The 25,039-nt window shown below is 44.5% G+C and overlaps 1 protein-coding gene across 1 annotated transcript in view; it reads right to left on the reverse strand.

Moving 5' to 3' along the window:
* Positions 1-25,039, reverse strand: part of LOC126232768 (probable glutamate receptor) — a 128,834-nt gene that overhangs the window by 13,341 nt on the left and 90,454 nt on the right. The window contains exon 7 of the mRNA XM_049942819.1: positions 19,701-19,904. Coding sequence (XP_049798776.1) covers positions 19,701-19,904 — 204 coding nt within the window. The remainder of the gene's footprint in view (positions 1-19,700; positions 19,905-25,039) is intronic.

Consider the following 25,039-nt stretch of genomic DNA (forward strand, 5'->3'; position numbering starts at 1 on the left):
TTCTTGGTTTTTGGATGTTATTACTATATTTGTAGCATCATCAAAAAGAACTAACTTTGCATCTTCATCAGTGTGGAATGGTAAGTCATTAATGAATATCAAGAACAGTAAAGGACCTAAGACCGAACCCTGTGGGACCCCATACTTGATAGCCCCCCAGTTTGAGGAATCAGCTGTTGTTTTAACATTACATGAACCATTTATTTCAACTTTCTGCATTCTTACAGTTAAGTATAAATTAAACCATTTGTGCACTGCCCCCCTCAAACCATAATGATGTAGCTTATCTAAAAGAATTCCATGATTTACACAATCAAAGGCCTCTGAGAGATCACAAAAGATACCAATGGGTGATGTCCGGTTATTCAGAGCATTTAATATTTGATCAGTGAAAGCGTATATAGCATTTTCTGTTGAAAAGCCTTTCTGAAAACCAAACTGACATTTTGTTAGTACTTTATTTTTACAAATATGGGAGGCTACTCTTGAATACATTACTTTCTCAAAAAATGTTGATAGAGCTGTCAGAAGAGAGATTGGGCGGTAGTTGTTGACATCCGACGTATCCCCCTTTTTATGCAATGGTTTTACAATGGCATATTTCAGTCTATCGGGGAAAACACCCTGCTCCAAAGAGCTATTACATATGTAGCTGAGAATCCTACTTATCTGTGGGGAACAAGCTTTAAGTACCTTGCTGGAAATGCCATCAATTCCATAAGAGCTTTTACTTTTCAGTGAATTTATTATTTTACTGATTTCAGGGGGAGAGGTTGGTGGAAATGCAGTTGTTTCAAATTGCACAGGTATGGCCTCTTCTATTAGTAGCCTTGCCTCTTCTAGTGAAGATCTAGATCCTATTTTCTCCAGAACATTTAAAAAATGATTATTGAAAATATTTTCAGTTTCTGACTGTTTGTTAGTACACTTGTCATTCAGTTTGATGGCACTAAAGTCTTCCTGCGCTCTTGGTTGCCCTGTTTCCCTTTCAATAATATTCCAAATTGCTTTAATTTTGTTATCAGAGTTACTGATCTCAGACATGATACACATGCTTCTGGACTTTTTAATAACTTTTCTTAGTACCGCACAATAGTTTTTATAATATTGAACAATTTCGGGGTCAGTACTCCCTCTTGCTGTTAGATACAGTTCTCTTTTATGGTTGCAAGATATTCTTATTCCTTTAGTTAGCCAAGGTTTTTATATGTTTTCTCTGTTGTCACTGTTCTCGTGAAGAGCAGTTCTTCATGGATTTCTTGGTCCAAAACAAAGCAAACACTTGCCAATAACAGTGCTTCATTACCAGGGAAAATTGATTCGTCCAGTTATATGGAGAAAGGGGCCCTCTGCAGATAATTACACAAGATGCTTCCAATATTGTCCCATTTCATCAACACGTCTGTGAACTGTGTTGTTGCTTAAAGGAATTCTTTTGATTATATCATAAGCAGGCTTATGCAGAACAGTTTTTGAAACCTCTTCAGTGGCTTGCAAAATTAGCTGTTCCCTAATAGTTCTGGTTCCCCAGATTTTGCAATAAGCAACAAGATACTGTGTGACGTCTGCAAACCATCATTCTCTCTCTGTGACACTGAAGCGAACATGCTGTTTACTCTGGGTCTCTTCAGAAGCTTTTCTTTATGTACATTGACGAAAAATATTTTAGCACCAAAAAATAAGTTACATAGAGTTGGGAAATTTCAGGAATGCATTTGACGCTGCAAAATCACGGGTTAATGTAAGCGCGAGATAAGCCATTGCAGATGTGAAATGCTGGTACATTAATAACTGGTGTAACCGCCAGAATGTTGATTGCAACGGGCATGCATTGTGTTGTACGAGTACCGGATCGCCGGCAGCTGTGACCGAGCGGTTCTAGGCGCTTCAGTCCGGAACCGCGCTGCTGCTACGGTCGCAGGTTCGAATCCCGCCTTGGGCATGGATCTGTGTGTTGTCCTTAGGTTAGTTACGTTTAAGTAGTTCTAAGTTCTAGGGGACCCATAGTGCTCAGAGTCATTTGAACCATTTTTGATCCACCGCGGCCGGCTACGGGACTGGTGACCTCCGATGTTAAGTCCCATAGCGCTTAGAGCCATTTGAACCATTTGAAGTACCGGATCAGTTTGTGGGGTGGAGTTTCATGGCTGTTGTTATTGGTTGGTCAATATCAGGGCGATTAATGTCCTTTGTGCTGGAGTTGTCATCCGATGATGTTCCACATGTGCTCGATTGGACACAGATCTGGTGATCGCGGAGGCCAAGGCAACATGTCGACAATGTGTAGAACTTGTTGGCTTACAACAGCAGAGAGTCCTCCTGCTATTGTATGGAATCGCATCCCAGACCACAACTCCAGGTGTAGGTCCAGTGTGGCTAACACACAGATCGTTCAGGTGCAAGTCCTCAACTGCCTTCTTATAACCCACACACGGCCATCATTGGCACCGAGTCAGAACCAGCTTTCATCAGCAAACACAACAGGCCTCCACCCTGAGCTTCAATGGGCTCTCGCTTGACACCAATGAAGTTGCAAATGGCGGTGGTTTAGAGTCAGTGGGTGCACGCTACAGGTCGTCTGGCTCGGAACTGTCCTTCAAGTATGTGATTTTTAACAGAGCGTTGTGTTACTGTGGCGCGACCGTACATTCTCCTGACCATCGCTGCCAGCGGTTACGTACAGTGGCTACGTTACTGCCAAATCTTTCTGCGATATCGCAGAAGAAACATCCAGCGCCTCGTAGCCTATTACACGACCTCAATTAAACCCAGTGAGGTGTAGAAAATGGCGTCTCTGTGGCCTTAATAACGTTCTTGACTAACATCAACTCACCACGCCCAATCTCAAAGGTAACCAACGCTAACGACCTTTACAGCGCGTATTTAAAGCAAACCTAGTCTGCATTCTCATAGTGGCGCTACTAGCGCTACTCTTATACCCCTGGCTTGAAATCTGAATAGATATCGTCTTTCAGACGTAGAAATACGCCTAACAAGTTTCGTTGCTATCGCACAACTCCTTCTTGATGCTGCTATTTTTTTCCGCCAGTGTACTTCAAAGTATTTCATATTTTTTACTGATTTATCAGGCAACGGCCTTGCCGCAGCGGATACACTGGTTCCCGTGAGATCACCGAAGTTAAGCGCTGTCGGGCGTTGTCGGCACTTGGATGGGTGAAAATCCAGGCCGCCATGCGCTGTTGCCATTTTTCGGGTGCACTCATCCTCGTGATGCCAATTGAGGAGCTACTCGACCGAATAGTAGCGGCTTCGGTCAAAAATACCATCATAACGACTGGCAGAGCGGTGTGCTGACCAAACGCCCCTCCTATCTGCATCCTCAACTGAGGATGACACGGCGGTCGGATGGTCCCGATGGGCCACTTGTGGCCTGAAGATGGAGTGTGTGTGTTTAACTGGTTTACCAGGGTGACACATTTCCAAATGATCCTCCAGAGTGGATTGTTTCACGGCGTTAATGCTTAGCACTTTGTTGCATAAAAGGCACATAGGTAATCGTTTGTCTCAAAGTGATGGAATTAAGCGAAACTTCAAATAATCGGACTGTACAATCTACTTTTCATCATAGATTCACAAATTTTGGTACCAGTTACCTTGCGAGATCCCACGAGCCATACGGTTTTATACCTGGCTGATGCAGTTTCGCCGGCAGTTCACTCTTCAGGAGCCAGTGCTGATTAATTAAGTTACGCAATGGAATTTAATAAAACGCTATATGTTACGCGCCGCTGAGTGCTGCATCCTAGTTCGGTCTCACTGATCTTTCTCTGGTTCCGCGCGCCGCGGAATTTGAATCCTCACCAGACGTCATGGACGTCGAAGACCCCTAGAGGTCTCTGCACCATTGCGCCGTAAGCTGTGGCGGCGCGCGCGTACTGACCTGCATGTAGTGTGAGGGCGCCACAGTGGAACACGTGTTTCCAGCAACCAATAGCGACGCTCCCGATAGAGTATTTAAGAACTGGCCTCTCGCTCTGCCGGCGATCCACACGGCTGTACAATACCACGAGACACTCGCGCAACCCGTTTATCCTTTCTCTGGGTAACTACGACCACAACCATAGATGGAAGCATAACAGACCAAAGACATTACTGGCTAGGAACTAAACATCTATGGTCTATAGAACGCTAACACGACAGTACTGGCGAGCCCCTGCAACACAGTTATTACTAGAAACCCACATGTGCGACTAGCCGAAAAACAGGCAACCGCAGGGAAACCGTACTGTACACAGCACGCAAACCAGCCACACACACCCCCTACGCCGTCTGTGAGCCGATCTATGACCGATCGCCCACTAATCTACAACGACCTTGACCTTGAACTGTTGCAGGGACGCAGCAACTGCAGCAAGCACCGCAACAAGCTCCAACAACGACAAAGGCAACAATGCACGATACCTCGAACTAACACAACCACACCTTGCATGCACTGTCGCAGATAGCAAGCCGCTACTGCCCTTACTACCCGTCCTACTGTCGCAGAGGTTTTTTTCCCTTGGCTCTTGCCTTGGCACTTTTTTTTTTTTGCTCTGCCCTTACAACCGCTACCTTTCAATCGTTTTCGACCACTTCTATCTCATGATGGACCATGTTAATGAGTAATCTTACCCAGACGCATGGACAACATCACAGCCCGCATCCTGTTACGCCTGATTCAAAAACTAACATGTTTACGGAGGTGACAGTAGAACTTTTGGTTTGGTCACCACGTTGGTGTGGGCGTGGAGGGGCCCCATCCTATGCTCTGCCGGCGAGTCTAATCGTAGCGGGAGTCGAGACACATCGCCTCGACAAGACAGCGTGTTTATCGTACTTTGATCTCGTTAATGGTGGACGTCTTGGATTCGTTTGGTTGTCTCTGTCACTCCGTTGCGCCTTTCGTGTTGTCGTCGTAAGGTCTTTCTCCATCGTCCGTCGTTGTTTCGTGTCCGTCCTTTCCGTCAGTTTGTTTGTGCACGGGCCGCTCTCCGTTTGGTCCCGCCGCGCTTTCTCGGCCACCCCGAGACCGTTCCGCTAGCGGTCACAACAGGTTACAACACTTTCTATTACTCCTACATATAGAGGTGTTAATCATGAATTACGAAACGAAAATTATCGAGTAAAGTGTATTTATAATTTATTCCGCAACTGACAAATCTTGAAGGGCTTAAAAATTCATTGCTGACAGTTTTAATTCAGGTAGTACATAATGGTCACATTGATGACAGTACCTATTTGTTGGTAAGGTTCTGAGATGGATGGAGGTGGAAGTTTGATTACGACAATTTACGATCTTTGTTACTAAATTGCGAAAATATATGGCAGGTGTGCAGTGACTGCAAGGAGTGAGGAAAATAAGGACAATGATCTTACTGGGGCACATCGACGGACAGAGGATTCGCTGCTGCCGTAAAAGTTAACAAGTTATCACACGTGTCTGCGCCTACCATGCTGGCACTGCAGTGTATTCTTACCGTAAGCAGCGATGGTCGATGCCGAACCACAGTGGCGTAACTTCAGAGAGTTCTCTGTCTCTGCCAGTCCTGCGTGTTCTCCTCTGTGTCTGCCCGTCTCCGAATGTCAGGGTCCGAAAATTAGACCCCAAACGTATCTTGTTCCGGACTCCATGACCAAATGTATGTGGATGTCCTGCTCTGCATTCCATGCCCAAAAGTTTGCGAATATAATAAACACGCACTCCTCTATGCCTAACGACAGTTCTTTGCGCGCCTAATATTTCCAACCAATCACCCAGCTTGCCGCCCACACTGGCTAGTGATATAATTTTGTAATGTGTTTCGACAGTCCTCCATCGGGTCCTTATAAACTCCTCTCCCAGTCAGTTTTACCGCCCTTCTAAGTTTAAAAAGTCGTACCTCAGGACGTACTTCAGAGGCCGCCTGCCAGTGATAGGTCGTGTTTTTTCCCATCTGCACGATTTCGCCAGTGTGGTGAAAAAAGAAGGAAAAAGTCCTATTCTCTCGCTATCGGTTTGGCGAGCGACCAACCAAATAATAGATTCATTGTCAGTAGTGGTTTTGCTACAACAACGAAAGATGTTATCTGCAGACGGATTCTGAGCTTTTGCACGCTCAGAGTAGCATTTCTCTGAAATCCCTCACACAACCAGGCCCCGTTTTCTTGTTAACCTGAGGGTGTATTGTACGGCCCGCAGGTTACATGGGGCGGGTGCTATATGGCTTGCGTTTTTAGCACAGTGACCGCATCATGACATACATCCTTGGCGCCGGCAGGCTGTGGCAGAAATGATAAGCGAAAACGTAAATACAGTAATCAGAAGTTTTACGTAATTTGTAAGTTTCTCGAAGCACTGCAAAGAAATTTTACAAAAGAACAAACGGTAATAAATTCCAACTAGTACCAGAAGCAAACTAAAGAGTATGGTATAGTATGAGGCTCCCATTACTAACGCATGAGCAAACTGTCGAAGAGTGACGAAGAACGAAGAGGTAGGCTATGTAGCTGTCACCAGGCAACCTATATTGCGGTGGCAGAGGATGTTCATAGTCGGAGCCACTGGAAGCATGCCTCAGTGGGCGTGTATCATTGGATCCGCTTCCATCACTTCTTACGCGGATGGGATGTAACTAACCAGAATAATTGCCCACCTCTCAGTTTTTGGAAAAATTATGCTGTTTGGGTAAACATCATAAGACATAGCAACCAAACTCAGCTCTCTCTAACTCAAGTCATGGTCAGCAAATCTCTGCATAATCGAGAATAGTACAAAAAGAAATTCTGATAAAAAATCATTTACTTACTTTTCTATGCCTCTGCCAGTCAATGTAAGACAGACTCACTGTAACTTTCAGATACGTACCCAGATCTTAATTTGTGATCCTGTCCATTTATTTCTGTAAACATATTTATTTTTCTATAATATAATTTCTGTAATATTTAATTCCTGTAATGTTTATTTTTTCTGTAATATTTACTTAACTGCAAAACTTATTTTTCTGTAGTAGACCTAAGCTATGGACACTTTAATATGAATAATAGTACTACTTACATAAGCCCGCCCGGATAGCCGCGCGGCCTAACGCGCTGCTTCCCGGACGGGAAGGCGTGCCGGTCCCTGGCACGAATCCGACCGGCGGATTGGTGTCGAGGTCCGGTGTGCCGGCCAGTCTGTAGATGGTTTTTAAGGCGGTTCTCCATCTACCTCGGCGAGTGCGGGCTGGTTTCCCTTATTCCATCTCTGTTACACTATGTTGGCGATTGCTGCGCAAACACTATCTCCACATACGCGTACATCATTATTGCTCTACCACGCAAACATTTGGGGCTACACTCGTCTGGTAAGAGACGTTCCTGGGAGGGGAGGGGGTCCACTGGGGACCGAACCGCACAATAACCCCGGGTTCGGTGTGGCGCGGCTTCATCCAACTTTTTAGACCTACTTCCCTTGTTCACTGGACTCCTCAGAAACTTAATCTTGCGGATATTGCTTAGGATTAACCATTCCGACACTGGGGCTCCAGCCCGACCCTCATCATTGGCCGCTCGTTCCAGACTGAACTGCTTATAACGAGTCGGCCCAATGCGCGAGATCTTCCTAATCCTTTATTCCGAACTTGTGGTCCATCTCTAATGACTCCAAATGGTTCAAATGGCTCTGAGCACTATGGGACTCAACTGCTGAGGTCATTAGTCCCCTAGAACTTAGAACTAGTTAAACCTAACTAACCTAAGGACATCACAAACATCCATGCCCGAGGCAGGATTCGAACCTGCGACCATAGCGGTCTTGCGGTTCCAGACTGCAGCGCCTTTAACCGCACGGCCACTTTGGCCGGCCTAATGACTCCAAAGCCAGCGATATGATATCTGTGGCGTCATCCGAAGAGAGGGCTGCCAAAGCAAGATTAGCACCTTGCAACGAAATCACAGAAAAGTATAACCGTTGCGTGCCACAATGACGAATGAGCGAGCAACACTGGAGTAGCCACTCCTTCAAGAGTTTCGCTACGTCGCCACAATCGTTGATGTAGTTGCCGCTGAGCACAGGAAGACTCGGCCCAGTTCGCAGTCAACAATGAAGACGACAGCATCATCTTAGATACGCCTCCAGTGTATTGAATATCTTAGGCAGAACTTTAATGTGGACATTGTGTTCTTTGGTCTTCACGTGAAGAGTCCTCTAAATCGGCCTGTACTCAAGTGATACTTCAGTATTCAGAACAATTGTAAATACTCAGAACGTCCCTGTGGAAATGGATTATACAAAGTCAAGTAAAACTTCATATCTATATGTATACTAATATTTTATATGCTATAGTTCCATTCCGTCTCCTTTCGGAGCAAACAAAAGAATCTACCGTTGTGCCGGCGTGTATACTTTCGTACAGCATAACAGTTTCCAGCGAAAGAGATGTTTGTAATCGATTACTTGGTAATGATATCCCTCAAATGGCACCATTTGAAACGATAGAATCCAGTACGTTGTCCTCGATGGTGAGTGTTCATCGGAGGTGAGGGTATCATCTGGAGTGCCCCAGGGAAGTGTGGTAGGTCCGCTGTTGTTTTCTATTTACATAAATGATCTTTTGGATAGGGTGGATAGCAATGTGCGGCTGTTTGCTGATCATGCTGTGGTGTACGGGAAGGTGTCGTCGTTGAATGACTGTAGGAGAATACAAGATGCCTAGGACAGGATTTGTGATTGGTGTAAAGAATGGCAGCTAACTCTAAATATAGATAAATGTAAATTAATGCAGATGAATAGGAAAAAGAATCCCGTAATGTTTGAATACTCCATTAGTAGTGTAGTGCTTGACACAGTCACGTCGATTAAATATTTGGGCGAAACATTGCAGAGCGATATGAAGTTGAACAAGCATGTAATGGCAGTTGTGGGGAAGGAGGATAGTCGTCTTCGGTTCATTGATAGAATTTTGGGAAGATGTGGTTCATCTGTAAAGGAGACCGCTTATAAAACACTAATACGACCTACTCTTGAGTACTGCTCGAGCGTTTGGGATCCCTATCAGGTCGGATTGAGGGAGGACATAGAAGCAATTCAGAGGTGGGCTGCTAGATTAGTTACTGGTAGGTTTGATCATCAAACGAGTGTTACGGAAATGCTTCAGGAACTCGGGTGGGAGTCTCTAGAGGAAAGGAGGCTTTCTTTTCGTGAATCGCTACTGAGGAAATTTAGAGAACCAGCATTTGAGGCTGACTGCAGTACAATTTTACTGCCGCCAACTTACATTTCGCGGAAAGACCACAAAGATAAGATAAGAGAGATTAGGGCTCGAACAGAGGCATATAGGCAGTGATTTTTTCCTCGTTCAGTTTGGGAGTTGAACAGGGAGAGAAGATGCTAGTTGTGGTACGAGGTACCCTCCGCCACGCACCGTATGGTGGATTGCGAAGTATGTTTGTATATGTAGATGTAGATCTCTGAGAATGTATTTGCAGACGCAAGCTTGGAAAAACAACCCACTACGTACACCGCAAAGGGGCTTGTAGGTTTTAAGATTTGGCGCCGTGCTAGCTCCCACTGAGCCGTGTCGGCTCGTACTATGACCTTGCATTTTTGCCTGCTGACGCAATCCGTCTGCGCCTAGTCGCCAGCTAGCGCTTCAGTCGCCTGTTAGTTGACTCTTTGGTTGTAGTTTCTTGGAGCGAGTTGTTGACCACATGGGCAGGTGTTCAGCTGCTATCTGTGAGAGAAGAGACAAGAGGCACCTGTGACATACTGTGAGCTGTTTACTGAGCTTACGGTAGCCCGATTGTCTAAGCGGCCGGTGGTCGGTAGAGTTGTGTTGGTCGCCGATATTTGGGCCAAATGTCGACGCAGCTGGCTTACCTCGGATTATGCAGACATAGTTGCTGATGTGTGTGTTGGAGTGCTGTTCACTTTATGGTGCCGTCTGTTCTGGCCTTCGAGGGGTGAGGTACTCGTTACTTGGTTGACACATGTGCTCCCGCGTTGAAGTTGCTCCCGCTACGCTGGATTGCCTATGGTTCTCCGTCACTCTGTCTCGAGCTTTAAATCTACTTTCTTGCCTCTGACTGAAATTATCTGAGTGCCATATCTGATGTGTTTTAAAATTTCTTTTTATTGCAACTTGTTCAATGATCGCTTATCTTTTCATTCGGGCATGAAATTAATTATATCATGTGTTCTAGGCCGCCACGTGTTTTAGTGACCGATGACGTCGAAATTGAGTGTTATTTATATATAAGTGATTGCTTCCCTGACCGAGATAACGGCTGTAAAATTGTCTACGGTCCTGGTAAGCAAACGCTAGTGGCCCAGTGAATCTCTGCTCATTTGGCTAATTAAGTTCCATAACTTTGCAGTGATTTTGCCCCTTTCAAAAAAAAAAAAAGAAAAAAAAGAAAAAACTTCCTGGCAGATTAAAACTGTGTGTCGGACCGAGACTCGAACTTGGAACCTTCGCCTTTCGCAGTCTCCTACCTTCCAAACTTAACAGAAGCTCACCTTCGAACCTTGCAGAACTAGCACTCCTGAAAGAAAGGATATTGCGGAGACAGCCTGGGGGTTGTTTCCAGAATGAGATTTTCATCTGCAGTGTGCGCTGTTATGAAACTTCCTGACAGATTAAAACTCTGTGCCGGACCGAGACTCGAACTCGGGACCTTTGTCTTTCGCGGGCAAGTGCTCTACCATCTGAGCTACCCAAGCACCTCCTCACAGCTTTCATATCATATCAGCGCACACTCCGCTACAGAGTGAAGATCTCATTCTGGAAACATCCCCCAGGCTGTGGCTAAGCCATGTTTCCGCAGTATCCTTTCTTCCAGGAGTGCTAATTCTGCAAGGTCCGCAGGAGAGCTTCTGTAAAGTTTGGAAGGTAGGAGACGAGGTACTGGCAGAAATAAAGCTGTGAGTCGTGCTTGGGTAGCTCAGATAGTAGAGCACTTGCCCGCGAAAGGCAAAGGTCCTGAGTTCGAGTCTCGGTCCGGCACACAGTTTTAATCTGCCAGGAAGTTTCATAACAGCGCACACTCCGCTGCAGAGTGAAAATCTCATTCTGAAAAAAAAAAAATTGTTGCTCTAAGTACAATTACTATTGTCGCTGTTATCCCACAAGATTTACCTGTTACCTTTTAAGTCACCTAAGTTAACGTGTTTGAGTAGTCCTTTGATTTCTTCGTTATTTGTTTAACTTGTTATAATTTATTGTAGGATTAAGCGGTTAATTCTCTTAGTAATTCTTATTGTAATATTCTTGTTCTAATAGTAAAGTTTGGTTGGGGCTTGGAGCCACGCTCACATAGAGTTTCTTATCTTGGTTCAAATGGCTCTGAGCACTATGGGAGTTAACTGCTGTGGTCATCAGTACCATAGAACTTAGAACTACTTAAACCTAACTAACCTGACATCACACACATTCATGCCCGAGGCAGGATTCGAACCTGTGACCGTAGCGGTCGCGCGGTTCCAGACTGAAGCGCCTAGAACCGATAGGCCACTACGGCAGGCATTCTTATCTTGGTTTGAGCATTTTCATATGCTCTATGATGAACCATGGACCTTGCCGTCGGTGGGGAGGCTTGCGTGCCTCAGCGATACAGATGGCCGTACCGTAGGTGCAACCACAACTGAGGGGTATCTGTTGAGAGGCCAGACAAACATGTGGTTCCTGAAGAGGGGGCAGCAGCCTTTTCAGTAGTTGCAGGGGCAACAGTCTGGATGATTGACTGATCTGGCCTTGTAACATTAATCAAAACGGCCTTGCTGTGCTGGTACTGCAAACGGCTGAAAGCAAGGGGAAACTACAGCCGTAATTTTTCCCGAGGACATGCAGCTTTACTGTATGATTAAATGATGATGGTGTCCTCTTGGGTAAAATATTCCGGAGGTAAAATAGTCCCCCATTCGGATCTCCGGGCGGGGAGTACTCAAGGGGACGTCATTATCAGGAGAAAGAAAACTGGCGTTCTACGGATCGGGGCGTGGAATGTCAGATCCCTTAATCGGGCAGGTAGGTTAGAAAATTTAAAAAGGGAAATTGATAGGTTAAAGTTAGATATAGTGGGAATAGAAGCTTTCGAAATGTGGTGCTACAGAAGAATGCTGAAGATAAGGTGGGTAGATCACGTAACTAACGAGGAGGTATTGAATAGGATTGGGGAGAATAGAAGTTTGTGGCACAACTTGACTAGAAGAAGGGATCGGTTGGTAGGACATGTTTTGAGGCATCAAGGGATCACAAATTTAGCATTGGAGGGCAGTGTGGCGGGTAAAAATCGTAGAGGTAGACCAAGAGATGAATACACTAAGCAGATTCAGAAGGATGTAGGCTGCAGTAGGTACTGGGAGATGAAGAAGATTGCACAGGATAGAGTAGCATGGAGAGCTGCATCAAACCAGTCTCAGGACTGAAGACCACAACAACAACAACAACATGATTATTAGGCTTGAATTATATGTTTGCTTGTTTTGCTCTCGGCTTTCCGAGCTGACCGTGCCGTTTGGAGGCGCTGCCCCGGGGTGTTGTCTGTTACCCACTGTTACCCACCCGTCCATCGGGCGTAGCCTGTGCGCACGTGCGCGCGGGCAGCGGGCCGCTTTCCGTCTCAGCGTAGCCTCTGAGACGTTGCGGCCTCCTGGCTTGCTACGGCGTCTTCCATCCATCTCGTAGCAATCGGAGGTTAATTTAACCGTACCTGCCCCATCCATGTTTTCCCTGATTGAAGTTTCGTTTTAACGTAACAATTTTAATATTGGTGTAATGCTCAGTTTTTAAATGGTATTTTATTATTCTTCCACGTCAGCATCTTGTTATGCCCACGGGGCTTCTCTGATTGATGAAATATTGGATATTTTCGTTGAAACTTGTTCCTGTGCTCGTTGCATAAAATATTACTACCTAATGGGCCTCAGCTCGTCAGATAACAGGCGTGTGAAATTTAATGTTACCACACTTCTTGTAAGTTATGTGGATTAATGCCAAGTATCCCCTTTGACCAGCCAAATGTTGGAACAGTAATCCTTAGCATCGTTGCTGTCATTGTTTTCCCAGCGCTAACGGCGTGTTTGAATTACATCTGATTGTACTACTTGCTTGTTGGTTCTTCCTAAAATGGTGCATTTTCTTCGTTTAAGTTACCATATCAATCATCAATTGGTTTCATTGAAGAAATTTTGGAGTAACTGCGTGAATGTCTTTCCTTAATCATTTTATCTAATATTCTGCTGAAATTCGAGCTGCTGTTAACATTTTAAATCTGTTGCAGGCGCTAATTATTGTCACGCATTAGTTGCGCCTTATTAATTACGTTCACTGCTAGGAACTATTATCACCTGTATGTTATGAATGTTTTTGTTATAAAAAAAATGGTTCAAATGGCTCTGAGCACTATGGGACTCAACTGCTGTGGTCATCACTCCCCTAGAACTTAGAACTACTTAAACCTAACTAACCTAAGGACATCACACACATCCATGCCCGAGGCAGGATTCGAACCTGCGACCGTAGCGGTCACTGTTATCCGTGCAATAAAAGGTTATTGCACTCTTGTAAAGTAACGAATGACTTGTGATTGTTTCTTTATTCTGGGCCGTCCACTGACGTTTCTCCCACTACTGAAGAAACAGCATCTGCTGTTGAAGACTGTTTACTGCACATGTGATACAGGGTGCCCTGGAGAGTGTTCCTGCAGGAAAAACAAAGCTAAGCATACCACCATTTGCAAACTATGCAGTGACTAACTCTGTACTAATGTTCCAACTAACGTCCCTATGATTGGCATTGCTGACTGTGGCATACATAATGACAGTTTGGAAGAATGAAGAAGGGATTCCGCCGAGGATGTGAAACGGGAGAAATGGAACAATTAGAATTAGTATTGTTTGGACCCTCGTCCTACAAGTGCGTTAAGACGTACAATCGTAAAATTATGGAAAAGAGATTCTACATAGCTAAACATCAATCTTTTAGTCTAAGATTCTTTGTTTCATTGTAAAACATTATGCAGTATTATATAATCACATGTAATTCAATTTTTTGTTAACTGAATGAAGTTTCTCTCATCCTAATAGAACAATAATAAACCTATGACATTTCTTTTCACTAAAACACTTATAAGCAATTTATATTTATTTTTTCTGCTAATTTCACTATTATCTCGACAATGTGTAGGTTACGGATTATGTACCATAAAGAGAAATAAAAAATGTGAATAGTGGAAAAATTTATTGAACGGAAAGTAGGAAGCTGATGTTGGTCGTTAACTATTCGATTTATTTATAATTGAGTAATGGCAATATATACTTACCAGTGAGGTATTTTTCATTTTGTTTGACTTTTTGAAAGCACAATTTGATACTCTGCAACATTTGTCCTATAAAGCGTCATACCCGCCAGTTCTCATATGCTGTATGTTTAATAGAGCGAAAACAAATGTTTTACGAAAAGGGTGCAAATCGCCGTTTTCTGGCGGAACTTTTATGTAATTAAATGGAATCAAATAGCAACGTTTTGCTGCTAAATCGATACAGAATTTAATGTTCTACACTTCTGATACTTTTAGCTCCTCGATTAAACGCTTAGTTTCAGAGAAATTTGCAAAATACCAGAAAAAGTTCGAAATTTTGTTGGTTTTCTTTTCATCATGTCTGAAACTCCATTCAAAAGTCGAGAGAAATCCACGGACTTCTGAGACTTTGACAAAGGACAAAGTGCTATGACCCACCGACTGGGAATGGGCGACTCGGAAACGATAAACCCGGTCGGCCGTTCAAGTTTTACTGTGGTGAGCACATAAGAAAAGTAGTTAACGGACATGAAACTGAAGGACATGAAACCATGAGTAGGCGCAATGAGTTGGACGGCCACATCTTTTCACAAACGTGAACGTCGGAGGCTTACGTGCTCCGTAAAACAGGCAAGACATGTGGCAGATCTGATAACAGAGAGTACAATGCCGAATCAGACAAAAGAGCTTCAGGAAATACTGTACAGCGCACTACGCAGCAGGTAACCCCTGCGAGTTCCCATGTTGGCTCAATTACATCGTCTGTTATCATTGTACCAGGCACAAGATGAACAAGATTGGACCGTGGATCAATGGAAACGTATCGTCTGGTCGGATGAATCACATTTCTTGTTACAGCATGGCGGTTGTAAGACCAGTAAAATGTTATGCAGAACATTCACTTCGGCTTCCACGGGACCTGTCGTAGTTATCGGAGGCAGCATCACAGTTGTGGACTACGTGAAAATTACTGCTGATCTTCTGCTGCCCTTCATTTCCAGAATGAATTTTCACTCTGCAGCGCTGTGATATGGGACTTCCTGGCAGATTAAATCTGTGACCCAGACGGAGACTCGAACTAGGTACCTTTGTCTTACGCAGGAAAATGCTCGAGAAACTGAGCTCCCCGAACATGACTCACGACGTGTTATCTCGGCTTTACTTCCGTAGTGCCTATCTCCTGCCTACGAAACATCAGATACGCTCTCCAGCGAAACTTCCGGGACTAACACTCCTGGAAGAAAGTATATGGTGGAGAAATGGTTTAGCCGCAGCCTGAGGATGTTTCCAGAATGAAATTTTCACTTTGCAACGGAAAGAGCAATGATTTGAAACTTTCCTAGTAGATTGAAACTGTGTGCCTGGCCGAAACTTGAGCTCGGGACCTTTGCCTTGTCTTGCTTGGGTAGCTCAGCTGGTAGAGCACTTGTCTGAAAACGGTACAGATCCAGAGTTTGAGTCTCGATATGACAGGAAGTTTCATATCAGAACACACTCCACCACTGACTGAAAAGTTCATTCAGCAGAAAAAGGGGTGAAGGTTGTCCGCAGTAATGTTCACGTAGTCGACAGAACTTCTGTAAAGTCTGGAAAGTATTAAACGAGTTACTAGCATACATAAAGCTATGATGATGATGGCGACGTCCCATACTCCCAGGAGCGTAGGGAACGATGCGGGAGACCTGCACCGCCGACTAGGCAAGCTCCTAGAGGAGGTGGTTTGTCATTGCCTTCCTCCGACCGTAATGGGGATGAATGATGAAGACGACACAACAACACCCTGACATCTCGAGGCAGGAAAAATCCCTGACCCCGCCGGGAATCGAACCCGGGACCCCGTGTGCCGGAAGCGAGAATGCTACCGCAAGACCACTAGCTGCGGACATAAAGCTACGAGGAGGGTCTCTAAGCCGTGCTTGGGTAGCTCAGTTGATACTTGCCCGCAAAAAGGAATCATGCAGATTTCGAGTCTCGGTCCGGCACACAGTTGTAATCCGTCAGGAAGTTTCATGTCAGCACACACTCTGCTGCAGAATGAAAATTCATTCCAGAAAGAAGTGACGCAGATGCTCCACAGTAATATTTAAGTAGTCCACAGGACCTCTGTAAAGTCTAGAATGTAGTACTGGCGGCAGTAAGGCTGTGATGTGCAGTCGTAAGCCGTGCTTAGGTAGCTCAGTTGGTAGAGCACTTGCCCGCAAAAGGCAAAGGCCCAGAGTTCGAATCTCGGTCCGGCACACAGTTTTAATCTGCCGCGAAGTTGCATTCCTTCACGCTTGACGTCTTCCCCGATGGCGATGACACCTTCGAGCAGGATAACTATCCGTGTCGCACTGCCAGAACTATGCTACAGGACTCTAAGGAGCGCGATAGTGATCTGATACTGATGGCTTGGTCGCCAGAACTGTCTGACCTCAACCTGCATAAGCTCCATCCCATAAACACCAGCCCATAATTTACAGAAATTACATGAACGGAGGCACCATGTCACGGACTGCGCGGCCCCCTCCGCTGGAGGTTCGAGTGCTCCCTCGGTCATGGGAGTGTGTGTTGTTCTTAGCATAAGTTAGTTTAAGTAGTGTGTAAGTCTAGGGATTGATGACCTCAGCAGTTTGGTCCCTTAGGAACTCTCTCTCACTCACACACACATATGAACTGAATGTACACATCTGGTGCTACACATCTCTGGAGAGCTGCTAAGGACTGGCGAATCCATTTGGTGTAGGATCGCTGCTTCACTGCGTTCCACATTTGGGCGCGCGAGTGAGCTGGTGGTCGTAGTGCCTTGGCTCAGCGGTGTAGATCGACGAGCGTTCACATATCCCTCCCTGGTAGTCCATCAAGGAAAGTGGGTCTGCAGCTGGACACGAAATACTTGAATAATGATAACAAAACTAGCGATTGAATTTCAATCCAAAGTCTTTCACTCTTTTTATCTTGTACAACAATAAACTAGGATCCAAGATCACAGGAATTCTTTTATTCCATGATTACCGGTTTCGGCGAAACTAAAGTCGCCATCATCGGATCTAGGGACGACAGAAAACACTACAAAAGGGGGCTTGGATTCCACTCACATAACATGTACACATATAAATTTAGTTACATACCTTAGGACACATGCAGGTTACAACATAAGTGGTGATATTAATAGTCTCCTATAACACGCAGGCCTTACAAAATTGTCGTAAGTAGCACATAGGCGTCCAAGAGAGATGCCATTATAAGTGTTAAGTGTCTCATTCACAAGGTGTGTTTTATTGGTATTTTTATATATGACCAGACGGGTATGCACTGTATAACCCTGTAATGTTCTTAAAATTTGTATATACTCTCGTTAGATTTTGTATATCAGCAGACTGGTGGGCTGTGTATAACCCTGCAGATCCCATAAAATATCTATGTATGTTCGTATCTTATTACATAAAGGACCAGACAGATGTACATTTTTGTAATTCTGCAGTTCTCATGAAATTTGCATTTGCTTTTCGACATGTCGTATATGTGACCGGGCAGATGTACAGTTGTTTAGGTCTGCAGCTTTCATAAGTTTTGTATATGTTTATGTGATACAGTAATCTCTAGAATTATGTACAAGCCCTAATGACGTAGTGTTACCACACATGCAGACCCTGTTACGACGCGAGCTGTGACATTCATTGGCGCCTCTTCTGCTAGCGCCATCTCGCGATGCGGACTGTAGTGTAAGAACAGAGCCTGAGTTACTGTAGTACCTAGCTTGAACTTGTGTGTGATGGAGAGACTTGAATATTTATAATATCATCTCTCTTGAAAGCCTATGTGCTACTTGCGACAATTTTGTAAAACCTGCGTGGTATGGGCAACTATTAATATCACCATTATTTGCCTTGATGTTGTAACCTATATGTGTCGCAAGATATGTAACTAAATTTATATTTTGTTGTTGTTGTGGTCTTCAGTCCCGAGACCGGTTTGATGCAGCTCTCCATGCTACTCTATCCTGTGCAAGCTTCTTCATCTCCCAGTACTTACTGCAACCTACATCCTTCTCAATCTGCTTAGTGTATTCATCTCTTGGTCTCCCTCTACGATTTTTACCCTCCACGCTGCCCTCCAATACTAAATTGGAGATCCCTTGATGCCTCAGATCCCTTCTTCTAGTCAAGGTGTGCCACAAATTTCTCGTCTCCCTAATGCTATTCAATACCTCCTCATTAGTTATGTGATCTAGCCATCTAATCTTCAGCATTCTTCTGTAGCACCACATTTCGAAAGCTTATATTCTCTTCTTGTCCAAACTATTTATTGTCCATGTTTCGTCGCAGGTTCGAATCCTGCCTCGGGCATGGATGTGTGTGATGTCCTTAGGTTAGTTAGGTTTAAGTAGTTCTAAGTTCTAGGGGACTGATGACCTCAGAAGTTAAGTCCCATAGTGCTCAGAGCCATTTGAACCATTTGTCCATGTTTCTCTTCTATACTTGTTTACACTACATACAAATATTTTCAGAAACGACTTCCTGACACTTAAATTTATACTCGATGTTAACAAATTTCTCTTCTTCAGTAACGCTTTCCTTGCCATTGACAATCTATATTTTATATCCTCTCTACTTCGACCATCATCAGTTATTTTGCTCCCGAAATAGCAAAACTCCATTACTCCTTTAAGTGTATCATTTCCTAATCTAATTCCCTCAGCATCACCCGACTTAATTCGACTACATTCCATTATCCTCGTTTTGCTTTTGTTGATGTTCATCTTATATCCTCCTTTCAAGACACCATACATTCCGTTCAACTGTTCTTCCAAGTCCTTTGCTGTCTCTGAGACAATTACAATGTCATCGGCGAACCTGAAAGTTTTTACTTCTTCTCCGTGGATTTTAATACCTACTCCGAATTTTTCTGTTGTTTCCTTTACTGCTTGCTCAATATACAGATTGAATAACATCGGGGAGAGCCTACAACCCTGTCTAACTCTCTTCCCAAGCCGTATACATGTTATATAAGTGGAATCCAAGCCCATTTTTATAGCGTTTTCTGTTCTCCCTAGATCCGATGATGGCGGCTTTAGTTTCGGCGAAATCGGTAATCATGGAATAAAAAGAATTCCTGCGATCTAGGCTACCAGTTTGTTGTTTTACAAGCATTTAGATCGCTCCCACAAGAGCACAATGTGCTCCCTAAAAAACACACTTTTTATCGTTTTTAGCGCATGCTACCAGTTTCGACACCAGTTTCAGGCCCATCCACAACAGTTTTGGTCCGCTGCATACAAGTCTGTTCATTGTGCATGTAAACGGTTTCGGATGGCAGGTTATGGTTGGAGCCTGAAGATGACACCACTTGGTGTCGAAACTGGTAGCATGTGCTAAAAAGAATGTTGGATTCAAGTACAGTGGCTGGTTTTGTTATCACTACTCACGTATTCACATAGTTTTGTTCAGAGGGGCGCAACGTACCTGCGGTGGAATAGTATCTCGAGCAAGAGGGCGACGACGGCGAAGGCGACGCCGTAGACGGGCACGAGCAGCGCGGGGTAGCAGTCGGCGATGCCCACCGACACGAAGCTGCTGCCCCGGCCAGCGGCGCAGCGCGGCTTCCGCGTCGTGTACAGCCGGGACAGCTGGCGGTGCTGCAGGCCGCGCTCCCAGATGCGCCGGTACCTGCAGGGCACGTACAGCAGGTGTCAAATGGGCTACACAGCGAGCAGAGTGCAGCGGCACACTGCTCAAGCCACTGGTCTAACGTTCGGGGGAAGTGAGATTTTGCTCCCCATCTCTCTGTCCGAGCAAGCCTTGGAAGGCCCAGCAACCGCGCGACTGCTACGATCGCAGGTTAGAATCCTGCCTCGGGCATGGATGTGTGTGATGTCCTTAGGTTAGTTAGGTTTAAGTAGTTCTAAGTTCTAGGGGACTGATGACCACAGATGTTAAGTCCCATAGTGCTCAGACCCATTTGAACCATTTGAAGGCCCAGCGGTACCGACCGACCGCCGTGTCATTCTGAGCCGACAGGCGTCACTGGATGCAGAGGAGGAGGGACATGTGGTTGGCACGCCGCTCTTAAGGCCGCTTTCAGTTTTTGTGACGGGAGCCGCCGCTCCTATGACAAGCAGCTTTTTAATTGGCCTCACAGGGGTGAGTGCAGCTCTCTTCCCAAAAGTGTCTGGCAGACTGGACAGTCACCCATCCAAGTGATAGCCAAGATCGTCATCCCTTAACTTCGATGATCTGATGGGAACCAATTTTGTGGTAAGGCCACTGGCTTTACTCTTCATCTATCTAGGCGATGGGCGAAATACCCTTCCCCCCCTCTCTTCCCATCTACATTTACGTGATTACTCTGCTATTCACAATAAAGTGCCTCGCACAGGGTTAAGTGAACCATCTTCAAGCTGTCTCTTTATCGTTCCACTCTCGAACGGCGCGCGGGAAAAACGAGCACTCAAATTTTTCTGTGGGAGCCCCCATTTCTCTCATTTTGAAACCTACTAGCCCCATTGCAGTTGACGTAGTGGGTTGTTTTTCCAAGCTTGCGCCTGCAAATACATTTGAAATCTGGTTTCGCAGGACAGAGCGGATCAGGTTATAGTTGGGCCAAAATCAGTTACTATCAGTTGCACAAAACATACAAACTTTATTTTCCTAAAACACTTAATCACGCGTGCCCTTAAAAGCATTCAAAACCAATACGGCTGAAGGCCCGAACACAAGTTATTAAAATTGCCTTAAGGAATACACACGGCTGAAGGCCTCAGTTACAAAATTTTACATAAAACTCGTCTGAAGGCAACACACTGGAGATACAGGAAATGAGGGCTTAAGGCCTGGATAACAAGAATTTCAGATAGAGAAGAAAATTTTAAAGATTTGAACAAGTGATTTTTAAAATTTTAATGTAAGACCGCGTCGCAACGAAAAACGCCTTTGTGTTAATGATTGCCACTCCAATTCACGTATCATGTCTGTGGCACTATCTCCCCTATTTCGCGATAATACAAAACGAGGTGCCCTTCTTTGAACTGTTTCGATGTCATCTATCAGTCCCACCTCATGCTGATCCCACACCACACAGCAATACTCCAGAATAGGGCGGACATGCGTAGGGCAAGCAGTCTCTTTGGTGGACTTGTTGCACCTTCTGCCAATGAATCGCAGTCTTTGGTTTGCTCTACCCACAACGTTTTCTATATGATCATTCCAATTTAGGTTATTTGTAATTTTAATCCCTAAGTATGTAGATCAATTTACAGCCTTCAGATTTGTGTGACTTATCGCGTAATCGAAATTTAGGGGATTTCTTTTAGCACTGATGTGAATAACTTCACACTTTTCTTTATTCAGGGTCTATTGCCGTTTTTCGCACCATACAGATATCTTATCTAAATAATTTTGCGATTCGTTTTGGTCATTTGATGACTTTACAAGACGGCAAATGACAGCATCATTTGCAAACAATCAAAGACCGCTACTCAGATTGTGTCCTATGTCGTTAATACAGACCAGGAATAATAGGGGGCCTACAACACTTCCTTGGGGAACGCTGGATATTACTTCTGTTTTATTCGATGATTTTTCGTCTATTACTACGAACTGTGATCTTTCTGACACGAAATCACGAATCCAGTTTCACAACTGAGGCGATATTTCATAGGCAAGCAGTTTGGTTAGAAGACGCTCGTGAGGAACGGTGTGAAAAGCCTTCTGGAAATCTAAAAATATGGCATCAATTTGACATCCACTGTGGACAGCGCTCATTACTTCATGAGTACAAAAAGCTAGTCGTGTTTCTCAAGAATTATATTTTCTGAATCCGTGCTGACTATGTGTCAATAAGTCGTTTACTTCTTTGTTCGAACACAGTGCATGTTCCAAAACCCTACTGCAAATCGACGTTAGTGATATGGGCCTGTAATTCAGCGGATTACTCCTACATCCCTTTTTGAGTATTGGTGTGACTTGAGCAATTTTCCAGTCTTTAGGTACGAATCTTTCTGCGAGCGAGAATTGAAGATGAATCTAACCAGCAGAAAATGCTCTTATCGGCGGACAAAAAATGCGAATATGTTCGTTACACTGTGGCAAGGAAGTTGGCTTTACTCTCCATCTATCTAGGCGACGGGCGAAATACCCTCACCCCCCCACCCCCCATCCCTTCCCATCTACGTGATTGCTATTCACAATAAAGTGCCTGGCAGAGAATTCAATGAACCACCTTCAAGCTGTCTCTCTATCGTTTCCCTCTCGAACGGAAAAGTGGGGTACCAGCTGCTTCATTCTACCTCCCTCAGCACCTTTAACAATTTTCGCGTGCTTCATCATGATGAAAGGCAAGAGCTCCCTGTTATAATTAATAAATGGGAAAATTGTATACGAATAACACAAACATATTTTATGTATAAGTTCGACGAAGTATTAAATTTATGTCTGACTTATTTTTTTTTTTCTTTTTAACTATGGGACTTAACATCTATGGTCATCAGTCCCCTAGAACTTAGAACTACTTAAACCTAACTAACCTAAGGACAGCACACAACATGACTTATTTTTGTCTTGCAGTTTTTTATTTTACCTTTCTACTGAGGAAATTGCGTTTCCTAGCGCTATATGATAAATCTGTCTTGTTTTCGTTATTTCTACATCTGCATCTGCGTGGATCCTCTGCAAACCACATTTAAGTGCTTGGCAAAGGGTTCATCTGACCACCTTCACAATAATTCTTCATTATTGCAATCTTGAACAGCGCACGGGAAAACAAAAATATCTTTGCACAGAAACATCCCTTTGTTTGTACTCACAAATCAAAAATTATTGAATAAGACCTGAAATAATCGTTGACAATTTCAGTTTTGTTATAAATACTGTCTATTATTAAGTAACTGACAAGAGAGTAACTGCGCGGAACAAAAGTGTTCTGTAGGTTATCCGGCTCTTTATACACTGAAGCGGCAAAGTAACTGGTATAGCCTTGCGTATTCAGATACAGAGATTTGTAACTAGGCAACGCCTATATAAGACAAGTGTTTGGCGCATTTGCTGGATCGGTTACTGCTGCTACAAAGGCAGTGAGTTTGCACGTGGTGTTATAGGCGGCGCATGAGCAATGGGACAGATCTTCTCCTAGGTAGCGATGAAGCTGGAATTTTCCCGTACGAGTGTACCGTGAATATCAGGAATAACACCAAATCTCCGATTTCGCTGCGGCCCGGAGAAGATCCTGCAGTAATGGGACTAACGACGACCGAAGAGAATCATTCAAAGTGACAGAAGTGCAACCTTTCCGCATATTGCTGCAGATTTCAATGCTAGGCCATCAACAAGTGTTAGCGTGCGAAACGTTCAACGAAACATCATCGACAGGGGCTTTCGGAGCCGAAGGACCACTCGTGTATCCTTGATGGCTGCACGACACAAAGCTTTACGCCTCGCCTGGGCCCGTTAACACCGACATTGGGCTGTTGATTACTGGAAACATGTTTCCTGATCGGAGGGGTCTCGTTTCAAATTGTATCGAGTGGACGGATGTGTATGGGTATGAAAATCCCATGAATCCACGGACCCTGCATGCCAGCAGGGGACTGTTCAAGCTGGTGGAAGCTCTGTAATGGTGTGGGCGTGTGTAGTTGGTGTGATATGGGGCTCCTGATAAGTCTAGATACGACTCTGATAGGTGACATGTACGTAAGCATCCTGTCTGATCACCTGCATCCATTCTCGTTCGTTGCACATTCCGACGGACTTGGGCAAGTCCAGCAGGACAATGCGACACCCCACACTTCCAGAATTGCTACAGAGTGGCTCAGGAACACTTTTCTGAGTTTCAGCACTTCCGCTGACCACCAAACTCCCCAGACATGAACATTATTGGGCATATCTGCGACGCCTTGCAACGTGCTGTTCAGAAGAGATCTCCATCTCTTGTACTGTTACGGATTTATGGACAGCTCTGCAGGGTTCATGGTATCAGTTCCCTCCAGCACTACTTCAGACATTAGTCGAGTCCATGTCACGTCGTGTTGCGGCACTTCTGCGTACTCGCGGGGTCCTACACGATTTTAGGCAGTTGTATCAGTTTCTTTGACTCTTCAGAGTTTGTCCTCACTCCGTCTCTAGATGGTTCATCGCTTTTGGTTTTTATGGGAATCTAGTAAAATATTGATCTCGTATGTAAAGATAGGAATCATTGTGAGGTAACACCCAACAGCTGTGCAACACACCTAATGTACAGGCAACGCGGGCGCGACCTTAACTGACCAAAGCTACTAGGAAAACTGCAGTAGTCTACACTTACTTATGGTAGTCCACGGTAGTGTTGAACATGATTACCAAACTCACCTTTTGCAGCCATAGCCGAACACTGTATCTCCAGGTCGTTTTATGGATTATTCTGCCCCAGAAATCTCATCCCCGACGAGATCCTTCTGATTTTCAGTTATCGAGAAATTAATGGAAATACGTTTAATGACAGTTCCTGTTAATCGGGATGGAGGCTTTGAATTGGATGAGGCATGGGACCTGGCGATTTCTTTAATTTCTTCGGAAATGTAATGTTTTACATTTAATGACAAATCTAGTTACTATTAATATTATTATGTTGACATCTGAATTTTAAATCGGCCCCGCAATCTGACAGAAGGCATAATGCCATGAGACTACACGCCTCATGTGGAGCAGTACTCTAAGAGGGAGCTAAACTCGACAGACGGCGCTAACCATGCAATAACCTAAGTACACACATTAAAAAAAAAGTTTTGCATCACCCTGGTTCCCAAAACTCCTGAACACAGACGTTGACTGTG

Source organism: Schistocerca nitens, chromosome 1 (assembly GCF_023898315.1).
Source record: "Schistocerca nitens isolate TAMUIC-IGC-003100 chromosome 1, iqSchNite1.1, whole genome shotgun sequence".
NCBI lineage: Eukaryota > Metazoa > Arthropoda > Insecta > Orthoptera > Acrididae > Schistocerca > Schistocerca nitens.